Source organism: Schistocerca serialis, chromosome 7 (genome assembly GCF_023864345.2).
Source record: "Schistocerca serialis cubense isolate TAMUIC-IGC-003099 chromosome 7, iqSchSeri2.2, whole genome shotgun sequence".
NCBI lineage: Eukaryota > Metazoa > Arthropoda > Insecta > Orthoptera > Acrididae > Schistocerca > Schistocerca serialis.
In genome coordinates this window covers 146,833,151-146,861,004 of record NC_064644.1, presented here as the reverse complement: position 1 = coordinate 146,861,004, position 27,854 = coordinate 146,833,151, and the positions used below count along the sequence as shown (strand labels likewise).

General features: G+C 42.1%; 1 protein-coding gene across 1 annotated transcript; it reads right to left on the bottom strand.

Moving 5' to 3' along the window:
- Nucleotides 1-828: 828 nt before the first annotated feature.
- Nucleotides 829-24,706, bottom strand: LOC126412287 (cuticle protein 19.8-like). The gene is made up of 2 exons (XM_050081800.1): nucleotides 24,695-24,706; nucleotides 829-1,143 (listed from the first exon to the last, which is right to left on the bottom strand). The coding sequence occupies exons 1-2, from the start codon at nucleotides 24,704-24,706 to the stop codon at nucleotides 910-912; spliced, it is 246 nt and encodes an 81-aa protein (XP_049937757.1). The 3' UTR covers nucleotides 829-909.
- Between the last annotated feature and the right edge of the window lie 3,148 nt (nucleotides 24,707-27,854).

Genomic DNA, 27,854 nt, shown 5'->3' with positions numbered 1-27,854 from the left:
CTAATTATTTTAATAAACCAGACGTTTATTGATATCTTACCATTTTATACCTTGGTCGGACTATCGCTTCCCTCCCATACTTTTTGTACGGCAATAATAAACCAATTTTTTTGTGATTAATGTTCATCTGGATCACTAGCTTTCGCTACTGCAGAACAACGCCTGTGAGGTGTTACAGTTGCATGTCAGGGTCGGATTTAGAAAAGTGATGTAAGTATCGCTGCCGAACGACGAAGTTGCACCTGACGAATTCTTGTCGGTATTTTTTTCAGGTGCTGTGAAATTGTGAGTACTTGCAAGAGTTATTGTAAGTATGATTTAATTTACTGTCATATGTAATTATAGGGCCCGATCGAAGGTAGCCCACAGAGGTTGTTTATTAATCGAGCAACATCAGGACATTTATAAAAGAGTGACAGATTGTAGCTCTATGCAATACGCGTGTTGGTAACTGTCGAAACATGCTTGGATTTAGGAAAATGTAGATAGCTCCTTTTAGCAGATGCCACACACAAGTAACTGTAACCTATATACATGCTGTTCTTGCTGTAAGGATATTATATGTCCAAGGTGATACTTGAGACGAGTGTGCGCAAATCAGATTCAGAATAACTGAATTATTTGATACTGCGTACCTTGATTCATACTCATTGTTTACTAGATGATGAGTAATGCTACCGGCACTCGCAGTAGCCTCTGTTTAATCATTTATTTCCGCTAATTTTGATGTCAAAGTTGCTGGACATTTCACAACTTTATACAGATATACAGACGGTGAGTAGAAACCATTTGTTCTGAGAAATCACTTTATGGCGTAAAATAAACCAGTTAAATATAAAATTAAACTTTTTATTTAGTTTACTGAATCATCAGAGACAAGTAGTTTAGCGTCCAAGGAATGCGGGGAGTTTATCCCAAGATGGCTGTCCTGTAGGCAGCGTGATACGGGGCGACGTAGGCGGCAGAGTAGGGGGCGGCGTAGGCAACTGGAGCTGCGGCAGCGGTGTAGGCGACGGGGGCGGCGACTGCGTGGGCGGTGTAGGTGACGGGGGCGGCGGCCACGTAGCTGGCCAGGAGGCCGGGGGCCGGCTTGGGTCCGGGGGCGGCCAGGCAGGCGGCCACCACGGCCAGGACGACGATCACCTGCAAAGGGCAGCACGTTCAGTAAGCACTGACTACTTGACAAAGCCAACTGACCTACTGGATGTACAGAATCAGTTAGATATACTGCGGTACAGATCCCTAACAGAATAAATTTAAAACTTTAAACTTTTTGAAAGTGCATTGTGATGTTCTTTACTCAATTGACAGACCTGTCCTTGCCATGTCCTAAATCTTTTCCTGTTGTCAGGCTTTGTCTAATAATCCTATGCCCAATGTCGAAGCTTAATACTGAGTCCCGTTAGTAGCTAAATATTGTATAGTATGAATCGTAAAAACTACAGTAGAGTGTGGGCTGTTTTGAAATTTCAAGCATGGTTAAAAATGTGTCTGAGATCAGACCTCGAACACAAAACCTTGATTTCCTCGAACAATGTTCTTACCCACTGAGCTATCCATGTACGACTCGCAACACCCTCTGACAGCCTTGCTTCTGCCACTACCAGTCTCTCACTTATAAAACTGCACGAACGTTCCCTTGCATATTAGCAGGATTAGAACACTTGTAAGAAAGGAAATGGCGGAGATATGGCTTAGCAACAGCCTAAGACAAAAATGGTTCTAATGGCTCTGGGCACTATGAGACGCAACATCTGAGGTCATCAGTCCCATAGAACTTAGAACTACTTAAACCTAACTAACCTAAGGACATCACACACGTCCATGCCCGAGGCAGGATTCGAACCTGCGACCGTAGCAGTCACGCGGTTCCGGACTGAAGTGCCTAGAACCGCACGGCCACCGCGGCCGGCAGCCTAAGACAAAGGCATGGGCAAACTTAGATGATACGCGAGCCTGATTCACGTACTTTAAGTTCGAGGGCTGCTTCGTCTCACGGCACGACAGCAACGCATAAAGTGAAAACTATAGCGTCCTTGCTGTTAATGTTTACGAGGTACCGCGTCGATATGAATGGTACCATATTTCCGACACACCACACGAAAAAATATGCCTAAAAACACACGTTTATGTCATTCATTTTTTGTTCACCCACCTTCAGATGTATGTGTTTACTTACGTGTCGTTAACAATATATATTTGCTTACGATGTCTTACAGTTGTTCTTTACACGACACATAAATAAATGTAAACATCTGAAGATGTGTTGTTAGGCATCTTGAAATACTGCCATCGAAAAATACGCCTACAAAATCAGCTGGTTACAGCTTAATCCAAGCGAGTGGTTGCAGCTCAATCTTTATAGATTACACTCAGTTTCAACTGTTGCACTGTCCGCAATGGACAACTGTCCGCAATGGACAATTATTTACTAATGTTATTAAGAGAAATCATAAAACAACAAAATACGGCGTTGAGGTATTCAGTTGTTGTAGAAAAACAATTAGGGTTAACATTGCGAATTTCTCCCGTGAACTGGACCCCGCCCGTGAACTGCCGGTTGCCTATCCTTCGCGTAAAGGATTTTTTCCAGGTGTTCTGTCACAGCACTTCGTCACGACCTTCAAACAGTGTACGCTCTTCTACAGACCGTGGCATCTGCAATGCTGATCAAAATTAAATCGCTGTGGTTACTGGTACTGCTGAGTATCATCGTGAGGTGAATTCCACAAACTATTATTTACAAATTTCGTGAAAGAGTTTGCACATTTAACCGGTGAGCAGATCGAAATGATTCCTCTAATTCACCGTCTCATATTAAGATTGTAGTAAAGATTGTGTTCTAAACTCATGATATGGTGCAGTATAGACAGATTTGAAAATTAAGCCGGACGGAGTGGCCGAGCGGTTTTAGGCGCTACAGTATGGAACTGTGCGACCGCTACGGTCACAGGTTCGAGTCCTGCCTCGGGCATGGATGTGTGTGATGTCCTTAGGTTAGTTAGGTTTAAGTAGTTCTAAGCTCTAGGGGACTGATGACCTCAGAAGTTAAGTCCCATAGTACTCAGAGCCATTTGAACCATTTTTTGAAAATTAATGTCGTACAGTGAACTGCAATATTCTTATGAAGAGAGTTGCTAGGCTACACAATTTCGTAAAATTGTGTAAAGTTTCTAAAATTGTGATACTTGCCGGGAGGTCGAACGAGAAGTACCTGATGCTTTATACACTGAAGTGTAACAACATTAAATTCACAACAAGAAACCATCGTAGCATTAAACGAGCTGGTCCTACACTAGACGTATTAATCTGTGAACAATAATGACACACTGCTAAGAGCTAAGTAGTCATCTATGAACTGTGAGGCTTTCCCAATATTATGAGAATGTTTATACGATATACACGTATGTCTACAAGTGGTTATGCCTTTAATACAATATGTGAATATTTCTATCATCGGGATTTAGACGCGGCACACCATCCTATGGTGTGTTCTGACGGTTTCCCTGCTGCCACTACAACTTTACCGCTTCCCCAATTATTGTCACGAATGTCTCGTGGGCACAGTGATTGTCCGTAACCTTCCACACTAGTTCCAACTTCCTGAAAATGCACATTACAGATCTGTGTTTAATTATTCGACGTGCATTATCTACATCAGTACCCCGCAGCCGACCAGACGGTGTGTGGCGTCGGGTACTTCTTTGCCACTAACTCACCATCTTCCTTCCCTGCTCCATTCGCGAATGGACTGTCTACTAAGATACATATCAAATTGTCTTTCCTTGCTTACTACGTAAAACAGGTTTCTCGTTGCTTAACGACCACACTGTTAGAACACCTCTTAGTAATACTCAAAAATGCTAACCATTAGCCGGCCGCGGTGGTCTAGCAGTTCTAGGCGCTCAGTCCGGAACCGCACGACTGCTACGGTCGCAGGTTCGAATCCTGCCTCGGCCATGGATGTTTGTGATGTCCTTAGGTTTAAGTTGTTCTAAGTTCTAGGGGACTGATGACCACAGATGTTAAGTCCCATAGTACTCAGAGCCATTTGAACCATTTTTTTGCTAACCATTGAGCAACGTAACGTGTAAGATCGCACTTGCCAACCCCACTCACCTGCTTATACATGTTGCTAGCTTGACGGCTACTGGTAACCTGTGACTGTGGCTGGCTGTATGTCCTTTATATACTATGCGCATTGCCGTGGCACGTGTTCAAGTCACGTCCACTGCGGTGGGACAGTAGCGCCAAGTCGATTGCTGTGGGTCGAGGCCGGGAGGAGAGTTGCCAATAGTGGAGTAGGCAATACCTGATGCAAATTGTTGAGGACTCTCAGTGCTGTTGCTTCGCTGGACACGGATTAGCTGCCACCGTTCCTAAATCATTCTGAAGTCGTCCTACTGAAACGTCTGGAACAACTGTATCGTCAACAGGGAATTTAATCACAAACTTGTGTCACTCATTCTCTTCGAATATGAATCTGCGGTGTAATTTTCATAATTTTTAATAGAAGTGTACTGACATCCTCGTCCACGAAGTGTCATGCATATTATAGGTATGTCTACAGTCTTGGTTAGATGCCTAAGTTGTCGTCTATCAAAAATAGGATTCCGGAGTGTACCATTGCATCTAGAAAGACACATTATACTTTTTCCCATCGAGTTACACTTCATTTACTTTGCCTGTTATTGTCCAATTTCTTTATCTTACCTTTCCATTGCCCTTTTTCTAATATACTGAGTTTTGTTTCACGTACTCAGATTTGCTGGATTTCCTTCGTTTCGTAAGACTTCCGATAGTACTACATTTTGAGTACTTCGCAAAACTAGAAGTTCATGTCACTAACGGTACAGTTCAGGCAGAATTTTGTAACCTAATTTTTTATTGGATTGAAATGTTCCTTAGAGATTCCGTTTTTAAAATTCTGCACGGTTGGCCTGGTACATCCGAGCATTCAAATGCAACCAATGTAATTAGACAATAGTTACCGACGGAGCATGGGTCCTGTTAGTTTCAGATAGTGTCACAGAGGGCATAAGGGTCACTTAAAATACGACTGTCAGCAAGATTTCTCTTCCTAACATGATTCGTTTTTGGTAAACAATCTTAAAGTACGTGCTTGTTTCGCCTGCACTTGTCAGTTGCTTATTATTCGAAGTGAAACGTGGGTCCCTGAATTAAAAAAAAAAAAACTTATTTATACTGACAGAAAACGTTCTAAAAGTAATCCCAATAGTTTGCTTCGATTAATACATTTCTCAAGTTGGCGTGAGCTTTAACACAAGAAGGCAACTACATTATACGTTTCTATAACTTCTGAGTTGACGTTTTTTCTACTGTAGTAAGTACGATTCATGAGATATATTTTACGTAATTTCTATTTTGGGTGCATGATTTTATAACGGCTTTTTTTGGAAAAAGTGTATTTTATTTTTAAAGGCCACCATTTTGTTCAAAATGGTTCAAATGGCTCTGAGCACTATGGGACTCAACTGCTGTGGTTATCAGTCCCCTAGAACTTAGAACTACTTAAACCTAACTAACCTAAGGACATCACACACATCCATGCCCGAGGCAGCATTCGAACCTGCGACCGTAGCAGTCGCACGGTTCCGGGCGGCGCGCCTAGAACCGCGAGACCACCGCGGCCGGCGCCACCATTTTGTCAGAAATCTCTAAGTACTAAGTCAGACAATACCATCAGTTTCTTTACAGGTTTTCTAAATTCCGTTCTGTGCGGTTCACACTCCCACCAACCGTTTTCGCACTCAGCAAATTATTTTCTGCGATGTCCAGTAGTGTCCTCTTGGTGAAATTTTTTTATATTAAAAAAATACAAAACAGTCATAAGGGTTTACAATAAATGTCTTAAGTCAGTTTTCTTATTTGTTGGTTATTTTATTGAAAAATAATGAATATCGGTTCCAAAAACGGACGGCACCCTTGTGCGTCCATTAATGTACGAGGGCAGTTCATAAGTAATGCAACACATTTTTTTTCTGAAACAGGGGTTGTTTTATTCAGCATAGAAATACACCAGGTTATTCCCCAATCTTTTAGCTACACAACACTATTTTTCAACGTAATCTCCATTCAATGCTACGGCCTTACGCCACCTTGAAATGAGGGCCTGTATGCCTGCACGGTACCATTCCACTGGTCGATGTCGGAGCCAACGTCGTACTGCATCAAAAACTTCTTCATCATCTGCGTAGTGCGTCCCACGGATTGCGTCCTTCATTGGGCCAAACATATGGAAATCCGACGGTGCGAGATCGGGGCTGTAGGGTACATGAGGAAGAACAGTCCACTGAAGTTTTGTGAGCTCCTCTCGGGTGCGAAGACTTGTGTGAGGTCTTGCGTTGTCATGAAGAAGGTGAAGTTCGTTCTGATTTTTGTGCCTACGAACACGCTGAAGTCGTTTCTTCAATTTCTGAAGAGTAGCACAATACACTTCAGAGTTGATCGTTTGACCATGGGGAAGGACATCGAACAGAATAACCCCTTCAGCGTCCCAGAAGACTGTAACCATGACTTTACTGGCTGAGGGTATGGCTTTAAACTTTTTCTTGGTAGGGGAGTGGGTGTGGCGCCACTCCATTGATTGCCGTTTTGTTTCAGGTTCGAAGTGATGAACCCATGTTTCATCGCCTGTAACAATCTTTGACAAGAAATTGTCACCCTCAGCCACATGACGAGCAAGCAATTCCGCACGGATGTTTCTCTTTTGCTCTTTATGGTGTTCGGTTAGACAACGAGGGACCCAGCGGGAACAAACCTTTGAATATCCCAACTGGTTAACAATTGCGACAGCACTACCAACAGAGATGTCAAGTTGAGCACTGAGTTGTTTGATGGTGATCCGTCGATCATCTCGAACGAGTGTGCTCGCACGCTCCGCCATTGCAGGAGTCACAGCTGTGCACGGCCGGCCCGCACGCGGGAGGTCAGACAGTCTTGCTTGACCTTGCGGCGATGATGACACACGCTTTGCCCAACGACTCACCGTGCTTTTGTCCACTGCCAGATCACCGTAGACATTCTGCAAGCGCCTATGAATATCTGAGATGCCCTGGTTTTCTGCCAAAAGAAACTCGATCACTGCCCGTTGTTTGCAACGCACATCCGTTACAGACGCCATTTTAACAGCTCCGTACAGCGCTGCTACCTGTCGGAAGTCAATGAAACTATACGAGACGAAGCGGGAATGTTTGAAAATATTCCACAAGAAATTTCCGGTTTTTTCAACCAAAATTGGCCGAGAAAAAAAATGTGTTGCATTACTTATTGAACTGCCCTCGTATATTCCTTTTGCGTCAGCAGTTATCTATTCCACGAGTCATTGCACAAATTTCATCTTACAGCTATTTTGCAGGTAAAATCAAGTCGTATCTTACAGGTCACTGTACCTACAGCCAATGCCCACAGCACAACATCATAGCTTAATTCAGTTTATAACCTGCATACCAAAAATACTTTGCTTCCCCCTTCCTATCTCAGCAACGTCATTTTGTCTGTCGAAAACACATCAGCAAAGCGATTTCCTTACCCCACATTAACAGATTTTAAATATAACTGTATGGGACTTAGGGTGAAAAGAATCAGTGAACGCAGCATGTGGCTTCATGAGATGCACGGCAATCAGTGAATTACATTTCACCAATATGAGAAGTTCAGCAGCGGATTACTAGTTCGGTTGAAGAATGGTGTGACTTCGAATTGACTATGGCTTTGTCGAAGAAATTACTTTGATCTTGATCGGGATTCATTTGGAAAATTCATTCTAAAACCAAGCCAAGACGCTCAGAGGGCGATTACAGAATATGTTTCTTTAAAAAAAAAAGAACTATGAGGTCTGAACCACAACACAACATCACTAGGTCAAAATGTGTATCATTTGTGAAATAGGAAGGAAGGTGTATAAACGCTGAAATAAATTTTAGCGCAACAAAGTATACGTTTTATCAGATGAAGACCTGCAATTTGCTATATTCAATATTATGCATTATCAGTTAAGGACTAATATTGGAAATATATTTACTTCACACTTGCGACTGTCTGCAGCAGTGTAATCGTCACAAATATGTACCCTTCAATGATCAATATGAGTGATTAATTTACCACGACAGGTAATTATGCTAGAAAGGCGTGTGTTATAAGGGAAGTATGTTTTTACGTCTGACTCTAGAAATGCAAGGCTCACACTATTAAACTAATTTGAAGGAAGCAAATAAAATTTGATTATATTCCATTACTATTGTTGTACTATGGTTATGTCACATTTATAAATTGCTTACTCTATCAATTTTCCCTCAGCTGCTCTCCCAAATCCTATGCCCTCTCTGACAGAGTTGCATCGTCTGCTACCTCAAAGTTCTCCTTTCTTCTCACAGTGTAGAAATATCTTCTTGCTCAAAGTACAGATTCCGTATCGACGGGGAGAGGTTAGAATCCTGCCCCAATCATTTCGCAACTACTGCATCCCTTACATTCCTTCCATTTGTATATTTACAGTATGGTTCCTGTGCAAGCTACGAATAATCTTTCCCTACTTGTATTTCATCCTTGCACCATTCAGAATTTCAGAGAGTAAAGCCCAGTAATATTGTCCAAAGCTTTCTCTATACCTGTAAATTCTATTAACGTAGGTTTATTTGTCTCTGACCAAACATAGCTCCGTAACCCAAAATGAATTTCACCGTGGTTACTTGCTTCAAGTTTTCTCATTCTTCAGTAAATGTTTCGATTCTGTATTCTGCAGTCATTGATGGTTCGGTAGTGTTCACATCTATACAGCACCGGCCTGTTTTGGAAATGAAGTTATTACGTTATTCTTTATGTCTCAGAATATTTCACGGACTCACACCTTGCATACGAGGTGTAATAGTTGTGCCATGGCTTTTTCCACGGCTTACTGTCCCGAAGATCTCAGCAAATTTGAGGGAATGTTGATTATTCCAGTTATTTTTAAGTCATCTGTCTTTTGAACAGTTTGTCGTGGCTGACACGACTTGCTGTCTCGTGCTATCTTCCTCATAAATCAGTACCACTTGGCCCCCTATGTTCACAGTTATTTGTTGGATGCATTGCATCAGTCTGTCTTCCGATAAAATATTACCTACAAAAGCTACCTCTAGTAACATGGAAGTTACTCCCTGATAACTTAAAACTCATTGTCTACTACTGTCCCTTCTTCTTGTCAGTGTTTTCCATATGTTTTTTTATTTTTATTATTTTTTTATTTTATTTTTTATTTATTTATTAATTTTTTCCCTAGCCGATCTGAGGAGAGGGAAATCTTATCAGTCCATGCAGATTTCAATATCCTTCAGTGGCACAGCATTTCAAACGATTCGATTCAACCCTGTTCCGATTTTCTTACATCCATCAATCAGTACCACACATTACTGTGCTCCAAACGTACATTCTCTAACTCTTCCTCAAAGTATGGCCGCAGTTTGATGCTGGTATACTTTTATTGGCCAAAATGCCTCCTTTATCTACACTAGTCGGCTACTTACGGGCTTCTCGTGTCGACCAACTTGAGTTAGTTTGCTTCCAAGGCAGCAAAATACCTTCACTTTGTTTACATAGTGGTCCGCAAATTTCATGATAAGTTTATTGATAATCTCATTTATGCTATTTCTAAACAACTAGCCATTAAAATTGCTACACCTAGAAGAATTGCAGAAGATAAACGGGTATTCACGGGAGAAATCTATTATACTAGAACTGACATGTGAATGCATTTCCACGCTATTTGGGTGCATGGATCCTGAGAAATCAGTACCCAGAATAACCACCTCTGTCCGTAATAATGGTCTGATACGCCTAGGCATTGAGGCAAACAGAGCTTGGATGGCGTTTGCAGGTATAGCTGCCCATGCAGTTTCAACACGATACCACAGAGTAGTCACTGGCGTATTGTGACGAGGCAATTGCTCGGCCACCATTGACTAGACGATTTCAATTGGTGAGGGATCTGAAGAATATGCTGGTCAGCGCAGCAGTCGAGCATTTTCCGTATCCAGAAAGGCCCGTACAGGATCTGCAACATGCGGTCGTGCATTATCTTGCTGACATGTAGGGTTTCTGAAATGTAACGTCCACTGTTCAAAGTGCCGTCATTGCGAACAAGAGGTGACCGAGACGTGTAACCAATGGCACCCCATACCATCACGCTGGGTGATACGCCAGTGTAGCGATGACGAATACACGCTTCCAATGTGCGTTCACTGCGGTGTCGCCAAACACGAATGCGACCATCATCGTGCTGTAAACAGAACCTGGGTTCATCCGAAAAAATGAAGTATTGCCATTCGTGCACCCAGGTTCGTCTGTCTGTGATGCACTGTCAAGGGTAACCACAGCCATGACCTCCGAGCTGATAGGCCATGCTGCTGCAAACGTCGTCGAACTGTTCGTGCAGATTGTATTGTCTTGCAAACGTCCCCACCTCTTGACTCAGGGATCGACGCCTGCCTGCACGATCCGTTACAGCCATGCGGATAAGGTGCCTGTTATATCCACTGCTATTGATACGAGGCCGTTGGGATCCAGCACGGCGTTCCGTATTACCCTCTTGAACCCACAGATTCCAAATTCATCTAACAGTCATTGGATGTCGACCAACGCGAGCAGCAATGTCACGATACGATAGACCGCAATCGCGATAGGCTACAATCCGACATTTATCAAAGTCGGAAACGTGATGGTACGCATTTCTCCTACTTACACGAGGCATCACAACAACGTTTCACCAGGCAACGCCGGTCAACTGCTGTTTGTGTGTGAGAAATGGGTTGGGAACTTTCCTCATGTTAGCACGTTGTAGGTGTCGCCACCGGCGCCATCCCTGTGTGAATGCTCTGAAAATCTAATCATTTGCATATTACAGCATCCTCTTCCTGTCGGTTAAATTTCGCGTCAGTAGCACGTGATCTTCGTGGTGTAGCAATTTTAATGGCCAGTAGTGTACATTTTACTCTCAAACCAAATTCTATATTCGTAACCCCGTAGATTTCCTTTACATTCACTTAGGGTAGGGAAGTCATCCACGAATCTTATCGTTGATATCCTTTCATGCCGATTTTCAGTATTACTCGTGAAACATTCTTTTGTTTCAATCATTCAATCTGTAGAGTCAAGAGTAGTGGTGAAAGACTTCATTCCTGTTATGCACCCTTTTTAATCCGAGCACTTGGTTCATCGTCTTTCACTCTTAAGGCTCCCTATTGATCTTCTCTACATACTGTATGTACCCCGTCTTTCCCTTTCGCTTATGCCAATGTTTCTTAAAATTTTTATCAACTTCCACCTTTTTACATTGTCAACTTCTTTTTCCCAGTCGACAAATACTATGAATGTATGTTGATGTTCCTTAAGTATTGCTTCCATTATTAATGGAAACGTCAGAATTGTCTCAACTATCTGTCCAAGGACAAACGTTTCTTCGGCTGTCATACAGACTTTCTTTTTCATGCCTCTGTATGCTCTTCTCCTAAGCGTCTAGGATGCTTAACCAAAGAAAATGATTTTGCCATAGTTGTGTTACTTACCAGCCCTTGTTTAAGACTGATGGTACCTATCCAAGCTTTCAGACTCAAGATAACAGGTACAGTTGCTTTGTTATCACATCCTTCACTGATTTCGGGGATTCCGAAAGTATTATACTATCTCTCGTGCTTTATTTGGTGCAAGTCTTCCACAACTCTTCTGAACACTGAATCTATTACTTCATCCCCAAAGTGTCCTATATCGACTCCCATTTGTTTCTCAAAGATGCCTTTAATGTCCTCTTCCCATCTATTCGATCCCTCCTCGGCTTCTAACAATGTTATTCCCGTTGTAATGTTGACGTCCTCGCTTATAATTTCACTGATGCTTGCTTTGACCATTTCTTCGCCATACGCTCCCCTTCACTTCCTTGTTATTTCGCTCTGGGGTGCGCCTTATAATCCAACACCTTATGTCCGTCCGTGTGTCTCATCATGGTGTAATCCAGATGTAATCTGCCTTTATCTTCAGGTCTTTTCCAAGTATATTTCTTGATCTCTTGATTTTTGAATAGTGCATTCACTTTTCCTAACTTCTGAAGGCATTATTAACCGCAAATAAATTATCCTTCCTCTAATCATCTTGCCGCTACCGAGATTTTTCACTGATACTAAACGAAACGTATTTTCCAAACTCACTAACTGTCTTGATTCGTAAGTAGTGTTTCATTCAAATTCTGGTAAATCTAGAAGGTGTTCTGGTACCACAGCTTTGTCTATGATGTGACTTCTTCCGACTGTCTTCTTTTGCTAACTGGAATACGTACGTCTTTTAAAGTTCTTCAATGATAACATGCGCATCTTTATTTTCCATATCGCCTTTCTTTAAAAATTTTTATCCTTTTTATCTTGTAACAGATTACCTTTGTCATTTAGAAGCCCTCCGAAAGCTGTATAATACATTCATCAGTAGCGAAGAACCCTTCTACTGGAGCACAAGATCTAAGGGAGATCTGTAATTATTCTAGTACAAAGGGTTTTTTCGTTTATATAAATAATAAAGATTCTAATACATCTCCAAAACTATCTAAATGCCATCCCACATTGTTTATTCACATAACAGTAATTATTTCGTGTCATGCCAAATTATCTGAATGCGAGTAGACTAGTTACCACTGAAGCACGCTGGGACAACTATGTCCAACAGAACGAAAATAAAAGTTTTTACTGTTTAATTGCAGTTATTTTTCGAATAAATGCTCTATAGCAAAATTACTTCAAGAGCTGCAGGCAAGGCAAAAATCATACAAAACACAAAAAATAAGTGAATAAATTATGTTTGTGCGCTTGATGCAAGAATCAAGAAGATTAACCAACTGATGGCAGTTATAATAATGTTGACACATAAAACTTAGAAATTAAAGAAAATAAATGTATCTGCTTTAAGTAGAGCTCTTGCCATGCTTCTACTGTTATTGCAGTCCAATATTTATTACATTTATAAATGGCAGAAATATTTCTCAAGTACATGAAAGGGTTAAGAAATCGCTCACGTAGGAAGATTGATAAAACATACCGTCATTTGACCCCCACGTAGACTTTAGTACGGATGACAGTTTCAGGCGTAGAGAAGATATGTCACCAGGCCTGGATGGAATTCCTAATCAGTATTACAAAGAGTACTCTTAGGCATTGGCCCTTTAGTTAGCTTGCGAATCTCTCCCCCAACGCACTGACCCAAGCAACCTGAAACCAAGAGGTTGTGTATAAGAAGGGTAAAAGAACTGGCTCACAAAACTGCAGACCAATATGTATTTAACATAGGTATGTTGCAAATTCTTGAACGTATTCTGACTTCGAATGTAATGAAATTCCATGAGTCGAAACAGGTTATGTCTACAAATTAGCTTAATTTGAGATAGCAACACTCTTGCGAAACTCGGCGTGCCTTTTTTCACGTGATATACTACGAACTGTGGATGAAGATTGCATATTCAGTACTCCTCGTCTTCATAAAAGCGTCTGTCAGGATGCCCGAAGGCAAACTTTCAATGGAGGTATGAGCGCACGCATGGGTTCTCGGACACGTAAGTGGCTCGAAGACTTCTTCAGCAATAAGATCAGTAAATGGTCGCCGACGCCGAGGGTTCAAAAGGGGCAATGGTATCTTCAACAGAGCCCTTGTGAGGTGCAATTGGGTGGCTATTATTCTCCACATAGGCCTACATAAATGATCTGACGAACGGGATGAGCAGCAATCTGCAGCTGTTTGCTGATGACGGTGTGGTGTAGGGAGGTGTGACCGTTGAGTGGCTGTAGCGGCATACAAGATGACTCAGACAAAATTTCTAGTTTGTTTTATAAATGTCAGCTGGGTCTAAATGCAGACAGATATAAGTTGATGTGGATAAGTAGGAGAAATAATCTCATAATGAAGGAATTCAGTATCAGTAATGTACCAACTGACACAGTCAGGTCGATTAAATATCTAGACTTAACGTTGCAAAGCAATATGAAACGGAACGAGCATGTAAGGATAGTAGTGGTGATGGCAAAACGTTTGTTTCAGAGTATAGGGAGAGTTTTGGGGAAGTTTGTATCATCTGTAGGGGAGATCGCATATGAAGCACTAGTGCAGCCCATTGTTTAGTACTGCTCCAGCGTTTGGGTCTCCCAAAAGGTCGGATTAAAGGTGGACATCGAAGTAAATCAGAGGGGGGCTGCTAGATTTGCTACCGGTAGGTTCGATCGGCACGAAGGTGTTGCGAAGACGCTTCGGGGACTTAAATGTGAATCCCTACAGAGAGGGCGAGGTTCCTTTCGAGGACTGAAGAACTATCCTACTATTGCCAAGATGCGTATCGGGTAAGGACTACGTAAAGAGTATATGAAAAATTTAGGTTCGTACGAGATATACAGATAGTCATCTTCCCCTGCTCTATTTGTGAGTGGAAAAGGATGAAAAATTATTACTAGCAGTACAAACATACCGATAAGTCACTGTAAGTACAGAGTACTGTCGCGTCTACCGCTCCCGTCAGTGGATTATGGTGAGGAAAAAGTGTGCAGATTATATCAGCAGTGTTGACGATATATCAATGCATTTGACCTGTCTTGAGATTAAATGCGAATAGATTTGTAAGACAACAATGGAGACGGTCTTAACTGTATTTGACGAGAATATATAACTTTATTTAGGGCAAACTTTCGTGACCTTGGTTAATGGAGAATCTCTGTTCCTCGAATATAATATTACGAAGCAGCTAAAATCCTAATGAAACGACTCTCAAAGTGGCTTATACCGACTAGTGCTTATAAAATATGTCACTACCATTTACATAAAACGTAATAAAATAAAACACCTGCCACTGTCGTTTTGATGTTATTTTATTATATTCCAGTTTCGGTGACTCAATACGCTATCTTCAGGCCTTACATGATGCTGAGGGTGTGATCTATAATCATATACACGATCCCGTCAGTGACCAACATCCATGACCTACCTTCCGCAGAGTACTGTAAAAGCGATGTTGTGTCTGCAGTCATCAACAACCAAATACCAACTTTCACATAAAAAATTAGACTGCTACATTACTCCATGGCTAACAATACCGATGTTTGACTAGAGGTGTCAAACGTCATGTCACAAGGTCCTGTTCTCGAAAATCAGAAGACGTCACTACTTATACCCGCTGTTCTGTGAGTAGAAGCTACTATTTTCTATGGCACTACTCTGAAAAGAACGTAGATGGCTCAATAATGTTAATTTATGCATATTCCCATAAGTCTCCTCCAAGTCTAAGAAGAGAGCTTTGAAATTACAAACAAGCTACGCATGATTTATCATCTTCCTCTGCCTCAGCTAAAAGCATGGACCCCTTTTCGCAGGGAAAGGGTGCCCCCCCCCCCCCCCACCCAAGGAAACGGCATCGTTACCTAAATATTCTGCGAAAATTCTACTGCGTCAAAGTTCAGGAGACTTCCAGATCTCCAGCTCCCTCGTTATAGTATGCTCCCTTTCCAGCTTGATGTTTCGTTTAGTCGGCCATATCGACTTTCATTGCTTTTTTGCGTAGTCACTCATGTGGAGTACGATTCGAGCTTACAACGGGTCATGAAATCGGTTACATGCAAAACAAGTACGAAGGGGTAACCAAAAAACAAACGTGCCGTCGGCGGAGCTTATGTAGTAAACATTTCTGCCGCTAGGCGTATACAGCACAACTCAGTTCAGTGCCGCCTGTGTTTTCGACCTGGGTTGTTCTGTTCATCTGCAGTTTGCAAGCACTGTTTTGTTCTTGTTTCGTTTATTATCGAGGCAAGTTTAAATGAACAACGTGCAGCTGTGAAATTCTGTTTTTTACTACGTAAAACTCTTTAAACTAGAATCTGTTTCATCTGCCGGTGTTGATTTTGGTATTATTGGTAATTTTATTTTATTATTTGTAGTGAATGAAGATGATGAAGCCGATTAGTGCGCTCTTTGAACAGCACTGGATTGCATCGAGACTTAATTTCGGAGCTACAACGTCTCCTACACAAAAATAATGAATTGGTTTAAAAGTTTAAAAATCAATTTGAATAAACAGTCGCACATAACTACAAAATAATAGTTGGAGCTGGTAAGGCAGAGATTACACATCGCAATGAGTGCTGGCTGCGCCGAGTGTTAATTAGTTAGCATTACAATTTTTACCAGCCACAACCAACCACCGCAACCAAAACACCATCCACAATGCAAGACTTAAGAATACCCCCTTGCACCTTCTCGAAAAGGAGATTTTCTAATGTTTTATCTGAGAAGAAACTGTAGTTCTTGTCAGAGTGTTCTACGTCCCCGATGAATTATTTTAAGTTTTCGAGATAATATACACGAACATCCAGCATGCTAGAGTAGTTTGGGTCAGCAATTTCAGTTAATCATTAGAACGAAAAACCTGTCCAAACCGCAAACTTTTACATTTTATTCATTCGGTGGCTAGTTTTTAGCCGAGACACATTTTCAAATACCTATAACAAAGCAGAAAATATCATTTCCGAAAATGTAAAAAATGTGAACATTTACAGTGCATCTTTAGCTCTTCGTAGGTTTTGATATCTGTAACTGATTTATTAGTTTCTGGAAAAGGAATTTTTAGTGTTACCGAAGAAACATTTACTTAATTTTAAAGTAGACCTGTGGCCTTTACACGTCATATGAAGAATGAAGAACCTCGATATGCCCTCCCCCATCAAAAGGCAATTTGACGCCGATGGAACCAATGTAGCGAGCGAAATGCCAGCTGTCAGGTGGCGGGATTGAGAGAAAAAACTTGTCTGCAGTTGGCGTCTTTGACTACAAATCTAGTGTATTTTTCTTCTTCTTTCTCCCCTTCATCAGTCTTCTCACTGGCTACGTGCGGCCCGCCACGAATTCCTTTCCTGAGCTAAACTCTTATTCTCGGAGTGGCTGTTGCAGTACATGCTCAATTATATGTTGGATTTATTGCAAGCTCTGTCGTCCCCTGCACTTTTTACCCTACACAGCTTCCTCTAGTACCACGGAAGTTATTCCGCCATGTCTTAACATATGTCCTACCATCCTGTCCACTATCATTGTCACTGCTTGCAAGCTGTTACATTCTTCGGTGTTTATGCCGTGAGTTTTCTCATTCCTAAACTTATCAGTCTACCAAATTTTTTTACACTTTTCTGTAGCACAACTTCAAAACGCTTATATTTATCTTCTGTAGCGATTCTCCCACTGTTCTGTGTTTCCCTGTACTAGTCTCCTTTTCATGTGCAGCCAGCTTGCCCTTCATTGGGTAGTTTCCTACGAGGTTAGAAGAATTCCTTAACTTCGTGTACTTCGTGATCGCCTATTTCGATGTTGTGTCTCTCGATACTCTCATTTCTTCTAATTTGTACTATTTTGGAATTTCCTTTGTTTGTTCTCAATACACTCCTTATTTTTTCGATAGTAATTAACCTTTATTGCTGCCGAAGAATGACACCTAGAAGAGACACTTTATCCCGGCTAAAGCCTTATTAAAAAAAAGGTGGGGTAAGTTCATTTTGCGTTAAGCGCTTCATCTTACCCTTTTGGTGTGAAACTGCCTGAGATGACAGAACAATCTCTAATAATCAGCGGTCTGAGGATACAAAAGCAACCAGCCATGAAAATACATATAATGTATGTATAATACACTCAGTAATCATTTTATTCTTCTGAGGAATAAAAGTCAGTTAACACCAACTAGTTTCACCCGCCCATATTACAAACATAAGGTGAGGAATTACAGAGAATGGTCAAGTATTTGAAAGTGTATAATATTTTCGTTTTCCTGCTTCAGTGGACAGCTATTATACGGGAAGTATAGAACCCAATATTATTGGAGAAAATGCGCCAAGGAAAATCAGAGAGAAAAGAAGCCTCTACACTTCTCTCAGGGCTTTTATGAGTTGTATAGAATACCACGTTTTGAAATTACGTTATAATGAGATACACGATTAAAAAAAAGAAATGCGCACTACGAAGGAGTTTCCTGCGTAGGACAGAAATCAGTAGACGTGACACACATGATTTTTCTTAAAAAACCTTAACTCCTTCAACTGGTTTGACAAGGCCCGCAGGAATTTCTCTCCTATGGGTTTGACGAGGCTAGTAGGAATTTCTGTCCAATGCCAGCCTCTTCTACTCAGAGTACCACTGGCAACCTGCGTCCTGGATTTATTTCACTCTCGGTTTTTCTCTACGATTTATATCCTCTACAGCTGCCTCTAAGAACATGGAAGTTATACCATGATATACTAACAGATTTCCTGCCATACTTTTGTTTCATCTTGTCAGCGTTTTCCATAAACTTCTTTCCTCGCCGATTGTCTAGAGGAACTCCTCATTTCTTACCACCTTATCTGTCCACCTACGTTTCTAAATTCTTCTGCAACACCACATCTCAAATGCTTCTATTTACATCTGTTTCGGTTTTCCTACAGTCAGTGTTTCACAACCATAAAAGGCTGTGCTCCAAACGTACATTCTCAGAAATATTTTAATCACACTAAAACCTATGTTTGATGCTAGTAGTCAACAATTAGTCATAAAAGACGTTTTTACCAGCACTAGCCTGCTTTTCCAGTCCTCTTTCTTCTTTGCGTCGTGATTTATTTTACTGCCTAGGTAGAATAATTCCTTAGCTTAATTAGCCTTGTGATAACCAATCCTGATGTATCCTCGCTGTTCTCATTTCTGCTACTTCTCACTATTTTCGTCTTTCTTCGATTTACTCCCACTCTCTATTCTGTGCTCATTAGACTGTTCATACCATTCAGCAGATCATGCAGTTCATCACTTTTACTGATGATACCAATGTCATTAGCGATATCTTTTCACATTGAAGTTTAGTTCCATTCCTGAACCTTTCTTTTGTTTCCCTCATTGCTTCTTTGATAAGTATATTGAACAGCAGGGGCAAAAGACTACATCCCTGTCTTATACCCGTTTTCATCCGAGCATTTCGTTCTTTGTCTTCCACTCTTATTATTCCATCTTGGCAATTGTACATGGTGTATATTGCCCATTTCTCCCAATAGTTTATCACCATTTTCCTCATAATTTCGAACACCGTGCACCATTTGACATTGTGGAATGCTTTTTGTAGGTCGACAAATTCCATGAAGGTGTCTCAATATTTCTTTAGTCTTGCATTCATTATCAACTGTAGCATCAGAAATGCCTCAACGTTGACTTTACCTTGCCTAAAGCCGAACTGATCTTCATCTGCTGCATGTGCAATCTTCTTTTCCTATCTTTTGTATATTATACTTGTCAAAAACTTGGATGGATGAGTTGTTAAGCTGATTTTGCAATGATTCTCCCACTTGCCAGCTCTTGTATGCTTTGGAACTGTGTGGATGAGGCTTTTCCGGAGGTCAGATGGAATATCGCTAGACTCATACCTTCTACACACCAAAGTGAATGGTTATTTTGTGGCCGCTTACTCGAACGATTTTAGAAATTCTGATTGAATGCTTGCTTTACTCCAGTTTAAATCTTCCAAAGCTCTTTTAAATTCTTATACAGCATCCTAACGAATCATTTTGTTGCAGCTTCCTCCAATGATTTTAGAAATTCTGATTGAATTTTATCAATCCCTTCTGCTTTAATCGATTTTAAGTCTTCCAAAGCTCTTTTAAATTCTTATACTACATCCCATATCTCTTCTACAACGACTCTTGTTTCTTCTTGTATCACGTCATCAAACAAGTATTCCCCCTCACAGAAGCCTTCAGTGGACTCTTTTCCCCTATCCGCTCTCTCTTCCCTGGATTTAACATTGGAATTCCCTTTGCACTCTTAATGTTACCACCTTTGCTTTTAATTTTTATATGCTGAGTCGTACATGTACAGGCAAACAGATGATTACAATCTCAAACTGCATGATCTATTACAGAGGAAGAATTTCTTAAATAGAGAAAGTCACCTTTGGCCCGTATACAAGAAATTACTCGGCTTGCGCTTCATTGGCAGAGTTGTTGGACGTCCTCCTGAGGAATATCATGCCAAAATTCAGTCCAATCATCAAAATACCGAGCTTTTTCAGTGACCCTGCTCATAATGCTCCGAACATTCTCAACACTGGAGAAATCCGGAAACCTCGCTAGGCATGGTACGGGTTCGCAAGGACGAAGAGAAGCAGCTGATATCCTTGCCATTACCTTGTTGAAATGTAAGCCCAGGAACGCTTGACATGAACTGCAAAAAAAAAAAAACGCGGCGTAGAATATAGTCAACGTACCACTGTACTGTAAGGGTGGCCCGTATGATAACCAAAGGAGGAGGTAACAGAAGGAGATTAGTGTTTAAAGTCAGACCAACTAAAGGAATCCTATTATGAACTGATATGGCCCACCAGACCATTATTCCTGGTTGTCGTACCGTATGGCTGGTGACCAACTGGTAGCTCACTGCTGCCTAGGGGCAGGAAATAGAATGGTCTTTAGGGCCCGAGCTCCGATGGCCAGCGAAGACGTGTCTGGAGACGCCCTGGACACCGGTAGGACATTAACCTGTCACCGACCATACGGCCTGATAACCAGGAGTGATGGCCTGGGGTGGCATTTCATTTCACAGTGGGATCTCTTTGTTTGTTATAAGCGGCACCTCTACACACGCTATTCTACCCTTTTTGTTGGCCTCTGTGGCAAGCCATCTGAGACTTACATTTCAGCAAGATAATGGGCAGGTGCATACGGCGAGAGATTCTACTGCTTATGTTCGTGCTAGCCAAATCCTACCTTGACCGGCAAGGCTGCCCAATCTCTCCATAGTTGAGAACACTTGGAGCGCTGTGGGCAGAAGCCCTCTGACCAGCTCTGAATCTGTAGATTTTCGTCCCGTTTGCGTAATCCTTCGTCGTACGTCGACTTTTCTTGGCTTAGTGTGTATTTGGAAAGCAGTAACAGATGTTGGACTATATCAGCATGTCTAGCAATTAAAGATTTAGAAATTAAATGATAAGTAAAAACATTCAGAGTAGTTCAGTAAAAGAGGGTTGGGCTGTAATAAAGAAAGAAGTCATTGTATCAGAACTGGTCTGCCCAGGCATAGCGTGCTTCAGTAAGTGGTAAAGAGGCGACGTTTATACTCATTGATGGAAATCGGTTAGTCTCTACTAATGTTGTTGATAACAACCATTGACTCCATTACCATCAAAAGTGACACAGCCATACAACAACTTTGTTATTTTTATCCTATTTTATGCTATAATACGGCACCAAATCTTAAACTAGACAATGGCAAATAATCCGAAACTGCAATAGTGCAGAAAATAGTTCCTAGATAAAAACCAAATATGTTATTTAACGATTGTAGTGAGTATATGCGGTTAATCCATTCATAGCGAATAGTTTATTTCACTCAGAAATCATTACTCTTTATGTATTAAGTTTGAGAGGTCTAGCTACTTCCTCTTCTTCTTCTTCTTCTTAACTAATAATAGAAGTACTTTGCAAATTGTGTCATTATTTTACTAATATAACGATCAGACAGAATCGTCTAATGTCGCAGACATCTGGGGATAAAAACATTTAAAATTACACTTACGAAAGAGGTGTAAATGTTCGTGACATTATTTGTATGAAAGTAAGAAACAAAGCAGTTTGTAGAAACATTCCATGCATCTTTGCATGATGCACGAAATTATGAACAGCACAAGAGAAGCTGGTTGGGAATTTAAAATTCAGTCTTCACCTTAGTGTCTTAGATTTTCAAGGAATACTAGCAGATATTCCCCATTCAAATTTCAAGGAGCATACAAGTATGTGTCAAATGTTTTTGTAATTTGTTTTCTTTCTTACTTTGAGACAAGTCATTCCACAAAAAGTTGAACAGTTTTCTTATTTTAGTTTTAATTTTCAAGTTTTTTTTTTTTTTCAGAAAGCATGAAGCATCTTACAGTTCAACATCGTTCGGTATTCTGTTACTTTCATCATTGCGCTGATTACTTTGAGACTTTTTTTCCGTCTCATGTTGGTCAGTTTGATTCAAACATTTGTCCATTTCTAGCCCTTTGTTTGGCTATGAAAATTCTGCTTGGAATTCATTGGTAAATCTTAGGGAGTCCTGTTTTGGCTCTCCTCTTATGTGTGGCCAATAACAAATTTTATGTGAGTTCTGTAACCTGGTTCTAATTTTAATGGAGTAAAGACTATGATTAAAACTCGTGGCAAGCTATAACTATTTAAGCTATTAAGTTTATCACAAATTTCATGACAGTGTAGTCTCTATGATGAACCTATATATTCTTCATAGTGGGGCCACAACGATAAATTTATCAAAAGAATCGGGCATTATTCCACTAGCCTTCCTTTTTATTGCCCCACAGCTGTCCGAACCGTTAACAATAACAAAAATTATTCCATTCCATTGTGGCACGGTGCTAAAGCAACCAGTTTTGAAATATTTCAGAATGTAAATAGATAGACTTTTGAAGCAAAAAAACGGAAGCTCATACTATGAACACGTGGCCATTTATGTAAGTATGACGCTTTTCTGTGTTCACGCTAATTGCCAGAAATCTGGAACAATTGGAAGAACAAAGAAATACATCCCAAGTGGCAAAATGGCGCATTGCTTTAATTACTTAGTAAAACTGTGAGCTGTGTTCAGTTAACCAATGTCTGGCGCAATGGCAGCAAAAGACAGAAAACAGTTTAAAGTCCCGGTCAGGCAGATAATAGCGATTAAGTATGTAGGCTTACCCCCGCATTACATCTTTGTGGCCATCTAAACTTTTTCCAAATCAAGATTTCGTATGCTTTGTTTTTCGCAGTTCGTAAGTATTTAAACTGTCATGTACACAAAATGCTATGTTACAAGCATCGATATATGCAATTTTCTTAGTTTTTACAATGTTTCAGACGCCACTGATGGTGGGTCTTATGCCGAAAAACTAGTTTGTCCATTAAATATTTTCACATGCAACTCAGATGAACAGCAAAACATCTTTTAAGAGATATTACCCAAGCTTTAAGGTACAAGTGTGATGGAAACCATAGAATAAAACCTCAAATATAACATCATAAGGGATTTATTTCATTGAGTATAGCAATATATGCCGTTAACGCTGCCGTCTTTGATAGGCCGCCAAGTTCATCCCAGGATGGCTGCGCTGTAGGCAGCATGATATGGAGCGACGTAGGCAGCAGAGTAGGGGGCGGCGTAAGCCACGGGAGCTGCGGCAGCGGTGTAGGCGACGGGGGCGGCGACGGCGGGGGCGGTGTAGGCGGCGGGGGCGGCGGCCACGTAGCTGGCCAGCAGGCCGGGGGCCGGCTTGGGTCCGGGGGCGGCCATGCAGGCGGCCACCACGACCAGGACGACGATCACCTGCAGATCCAATACAAGGACTAGCGTAACCTCTCTGCTCTTGTGAGCGTGAACTGATATTTACTCACGGAGAAACATATTTATGTAAAACTTGCAATTAAACGAAATCCAGTATTAAAACTATTAAGCTTCAGCCCTATAGAATGAGGTTTGTAAAATACGTGAAAAACTAAACCAAATTAAATGTCTCTCATCAAAAAGTGTTACTGTACACCTCTGCTAATATTTATCCTGTTACCACCAAAGGTCCACATAAAAAATATTACAGGAGTTTATTCGTTATATTTGCTTCGTCGATGTGCGAGAGTTAACGGCTGTCAGTGTTAACACTTTTGAGCCACACGTGGCGTCATCAAGATTCTTTATGCGTGATGGATCTCGTATAGGTTTTCTCTTTGCTTATCTTCATGATATGATTACGATATTTATATATTTCCAGCCAATACATCTACCACTGTCAACCTCGTGCAGAAGACACTGCTGAATAACTTCGAGGTTAGCTTTGCATATCGGGATACAGTCCGCCATCGAATGGTATTTCTGTTATCACTCCCAGCCTCTGTATTAAAAAATAAGAAAATTCCACTTTCATGCAGTTTGTAGGAAATGCTACAAAGGAAGATAAAAGGGCAAATTATCTCCATAATTTATCATCTGGGGTTGAATAAGCTTTGCCGTTACTGTGCGTTAACAGGCAAATCTCTCAAATACATCCAGAGTGTTTCACTAGGCGCGTGCGTATTTGGGGTGTTAAAGTTTTGCCGTACCCAACTCTTGTGTAGACTTTCCCAGCTGACAATAGGTGGACCAACAATTTAACGTGGCCTCTAAAACGAGGTGGAAGTACTCGTTCTACTTGTTTACACATTACTACCTCAAATGACTACTCGTTCTACTTGTTTACACATTACTACCTCAAATGACCGACAAAATCAGAAGACCGGTTGGGGCATCGAATACCTAGTGCTTGGACCTGTAGTTTATTACTTACGTAGTCAAAGACACAGTAAAAACCAGTAGGAGGATAAACAAACTTCTATTTCGTCCACCAATTACTGAAGTTTCCATTCAATGCCTGATATCATCACTCTCGCGCACATAGGTGATAATACCAGACGAATATTACCTCTGCTACATCTTACAATGATGATCGAAGTATTTAAAACTTTCTAGAAAAATCTGCCGAAGCTGACTATTTGGAAATAAAACCTAAAATTCAACATTTAGTACTTCAATATAACACTGATATTCTGAGAAGTCTCATGTATGTGAATTCCACAGAGAACTCTAAACTAGCAGTTTTTTGGAGAGCGAGCGCTACGTAACTCACCTGCTTGTACATGTTGCTTGCTTGGTGGCTACTGGTAACCCTGTGGCTGCCACACGCCGCCTCGCCTTTATATACAGAGCTTGTAGGCCCGGCGCTCGTCCAAGTCACGTCCTGCAACGTCGATTACGAAGCCAAGGCGACATGAGATAGCACCGTACGAAACCAGGAGACGGATTCCCTGTTAGATACAGTGAAACGTATGGTATATCTAGTTCAAATTAGAATATTCCCAAGCGATCAATATGGTATCTAATAAATTTTGCTTACATGCATTAATTTTTTATTCCTACATTATATACGTGACATACAAACTGAACATCTAGAAAACGCCGCATTTTCTAGGTGAGAAGTTAATATTAGTAAAAGGGACAACTCCCTTACAATTGGCCAAGTCCTAACCACTCGTACTGTGTGGGCGGAGTCAAATTTAGTTTTTTCGAATGGAAACGCCCCACTCCATCCACTTTTATTGTATTTTCTGATTCTACGCCAAAAATACGTACGGTTTACAAAAAAAAAAAAAAATGATTCCCATTCGTGGTATATGTCACTGTATTCGACAAAGAACAATTGTGCATGTTTATGCAATTAAGAACGTACACATTGGTTTCTTCATTTCATTTACGATGTAAATATAAACCATTGTGCTCCAACGGCTGATATTTTTGTTTGATATATACTTTAGTACCACAAATTTGATAGTGCAGTACAATATGGTTAGCCAGTATGGTATCTGGTTAGAACCTATGTTTAGCATGGTACAGGAAAAGCGACCTGGCTGTACTATTTTTCTATTTCGATCTGTATGCTTGTATGTCAGTGAGTCCCCTTACCTCTCACTTTTGAGTGGCTGGTGCTAATGCGTTCACATCGCTTGAGGCCGAAGGTCAATGTGGAGGCTGCCCTTCTGGCATCGTCCATTCACCCTGTGAGCAGGCAGGTGGCCGCTCCTTCAGAATGGTCCGACAAGGCACATGCAGTGAATGGTTAAGTAATTGTCGGGAGCTCCAACTTCAGGCGCGTTATGGAGCCCCTTAAGCAGACAGCGTTCAGGGCAGGTATGTCTGCCGGCCTCGGAGGAGACGGGGGGGTGGGGGTGGTACGGTCATATCTGAAATGTGAAGAAGGTAGCGCCTGCCGCTACAGAGCGTACGGGGTGCAATCATATGCCTCACTCTTGTTTCTTGGGTTCTGAGGTCATCCTCAGATCATACAGGCGAAGGAGGTTAAGGCTACTGTCCTTGAGCGAGCGGCGCAAGCAGAACTCGCAATATGTAGCATTGTTCCCAGAGTCGATCGTGGTCGTTTCGTTCGGTAGCGAGAAGAGGGACTAAAAGAAAAATTTCGCCCATTTTGCCACAGTCTTGTCTGCAGATTTCTGGTCCTGCGTTATTGGGTGGGGAATTCTAGGTTTCACCTCGGTAGGTCAAGTATGCACTACACGAAGAAAGCAGCTACTTGGGTAACGCAGTCCTTGTGGAGCACTCGTGGGCGTTTCTTCGGCTAGGAATTAGGTTGTGTTTCTCCGATAAACAGTCGCCAGACGACTCGTAGATAACGAAGTCTGGCAGCGTTCTGAGTAAAAACACTTTGACTGTCAAAATTTTATGAGTATGCCATCCAAGTGTTCATGACGAAGTTATCTAATTTACTGCCCTCCAGAAAATATCTCACGCTAATACACTCCTGGAAATGGAAAAAAGAACACATTGACACCGGTGTGTCAGACCCACCATACTTGCTCCGGACACTGCGAGAGGGCTGTACAAGCAATGATCACACGCACGGCACAGCGGACACACCAGGAACCGCGGTGTTGGCCGTCGAATGGCGCTAGCTGCGCAGCATTTGTGCACCGCCGCCGTCAGTGTCAGCCAGTTTGCCGTGGCATACGGAGCTCCATCGCAGTCTTTAATACTGGTAGCATGCCGCGACAGCGTGGACGTGAACCGTATGTGCAGTTGACGGACTTTGAGCGAGGGCGTATAGTGGGCATGCGGGAGGCCGGGTGGACGTACCGCCGAATTGCTCAACACGTGGGGCGTGAGGTCTCCACAGTTCATCGATGTTGTCGCCAGTGGTCGGCGGAAGGTGCACGTGCCCGTCGACCTGGGACCGGACCGCAGCGACGCACGGATGCACGCCAAGACCGTAGGATCCTACGCAGTGCCGTAGGGGGCCACACCGCCACTTCCCAGCAAATTAGGGACACTGTTGCTCCTGGGGTATCGGCGAGGACCATTCGCAACCGTCTCCATGAAGCTGGGCTACGGTCCCGCACACCGTTAGGCCGTCTTCCGCTCACGCCCCAACATCGTGCAGCCCGCCTCCAGTGGTGTCGCGACAGGCGTGAATGGAGGGACGAATGGAGACGTGTCGTCTTCAGCGATGAGAGTCGCTTCTGCCTTGGTGCGAATGATGGTCGTATGCGTGTTTGGCGCCGTGCAGGTGAGCGCCACAATCAGGACTGCATACGACCGAGGCACACAGGGCCAACACCCGGCATCATGGTGTGGGCAGCGATCTCCTACACTGGCCGTACACCACTGGTGATCGTCGAGGGGACACTGAATAGTGCACGGTACATCCAAACCGTCATCGAACTCATCGTTCTGCCATTCCTAGACCGGCAAGGGAACTTGCTGTTCCAACAGGACAATGCACGTCCGCATGTATCCCGTGCCACCCAACGTGCTCTAGAAGGTGTATGTCAACTACCCTGGCCAGCAAGATCTCCGGATCTGTCCCCCATTGAGCATGTTTGGGACTGGATGAACCGTCGTCTCACGCGGTCTGCACGTCCAGCACGAACGCTGGTCCAACTGAGGCGCCAGGTGGAAATGGCATGGCAAGCCGTTCCACAGGACTACATCCAGCATCTCTACGATCGTCTCCATGGGAGAATAGCAGCCTGCATTGCTGCGAAAGGTGGATATACACTGTACTAGTGCCGACATTGTGCATGCTCTGTTGCCTGTGTCTATGTGCCTGTGGTTCTGTCAGTGTGATCATGTGATGTATCTGACCCCAGGAATGTGTCAATAAAGTTTCCCCTTCCTGGGACAATGAATTCACGGTGTTCTTATTTCAATTTCCAGGAGTGTATTACTCTCATGGCCAAGACATGGCTGTAGCCCAAAGCAGGAAGTTCTGAGACATT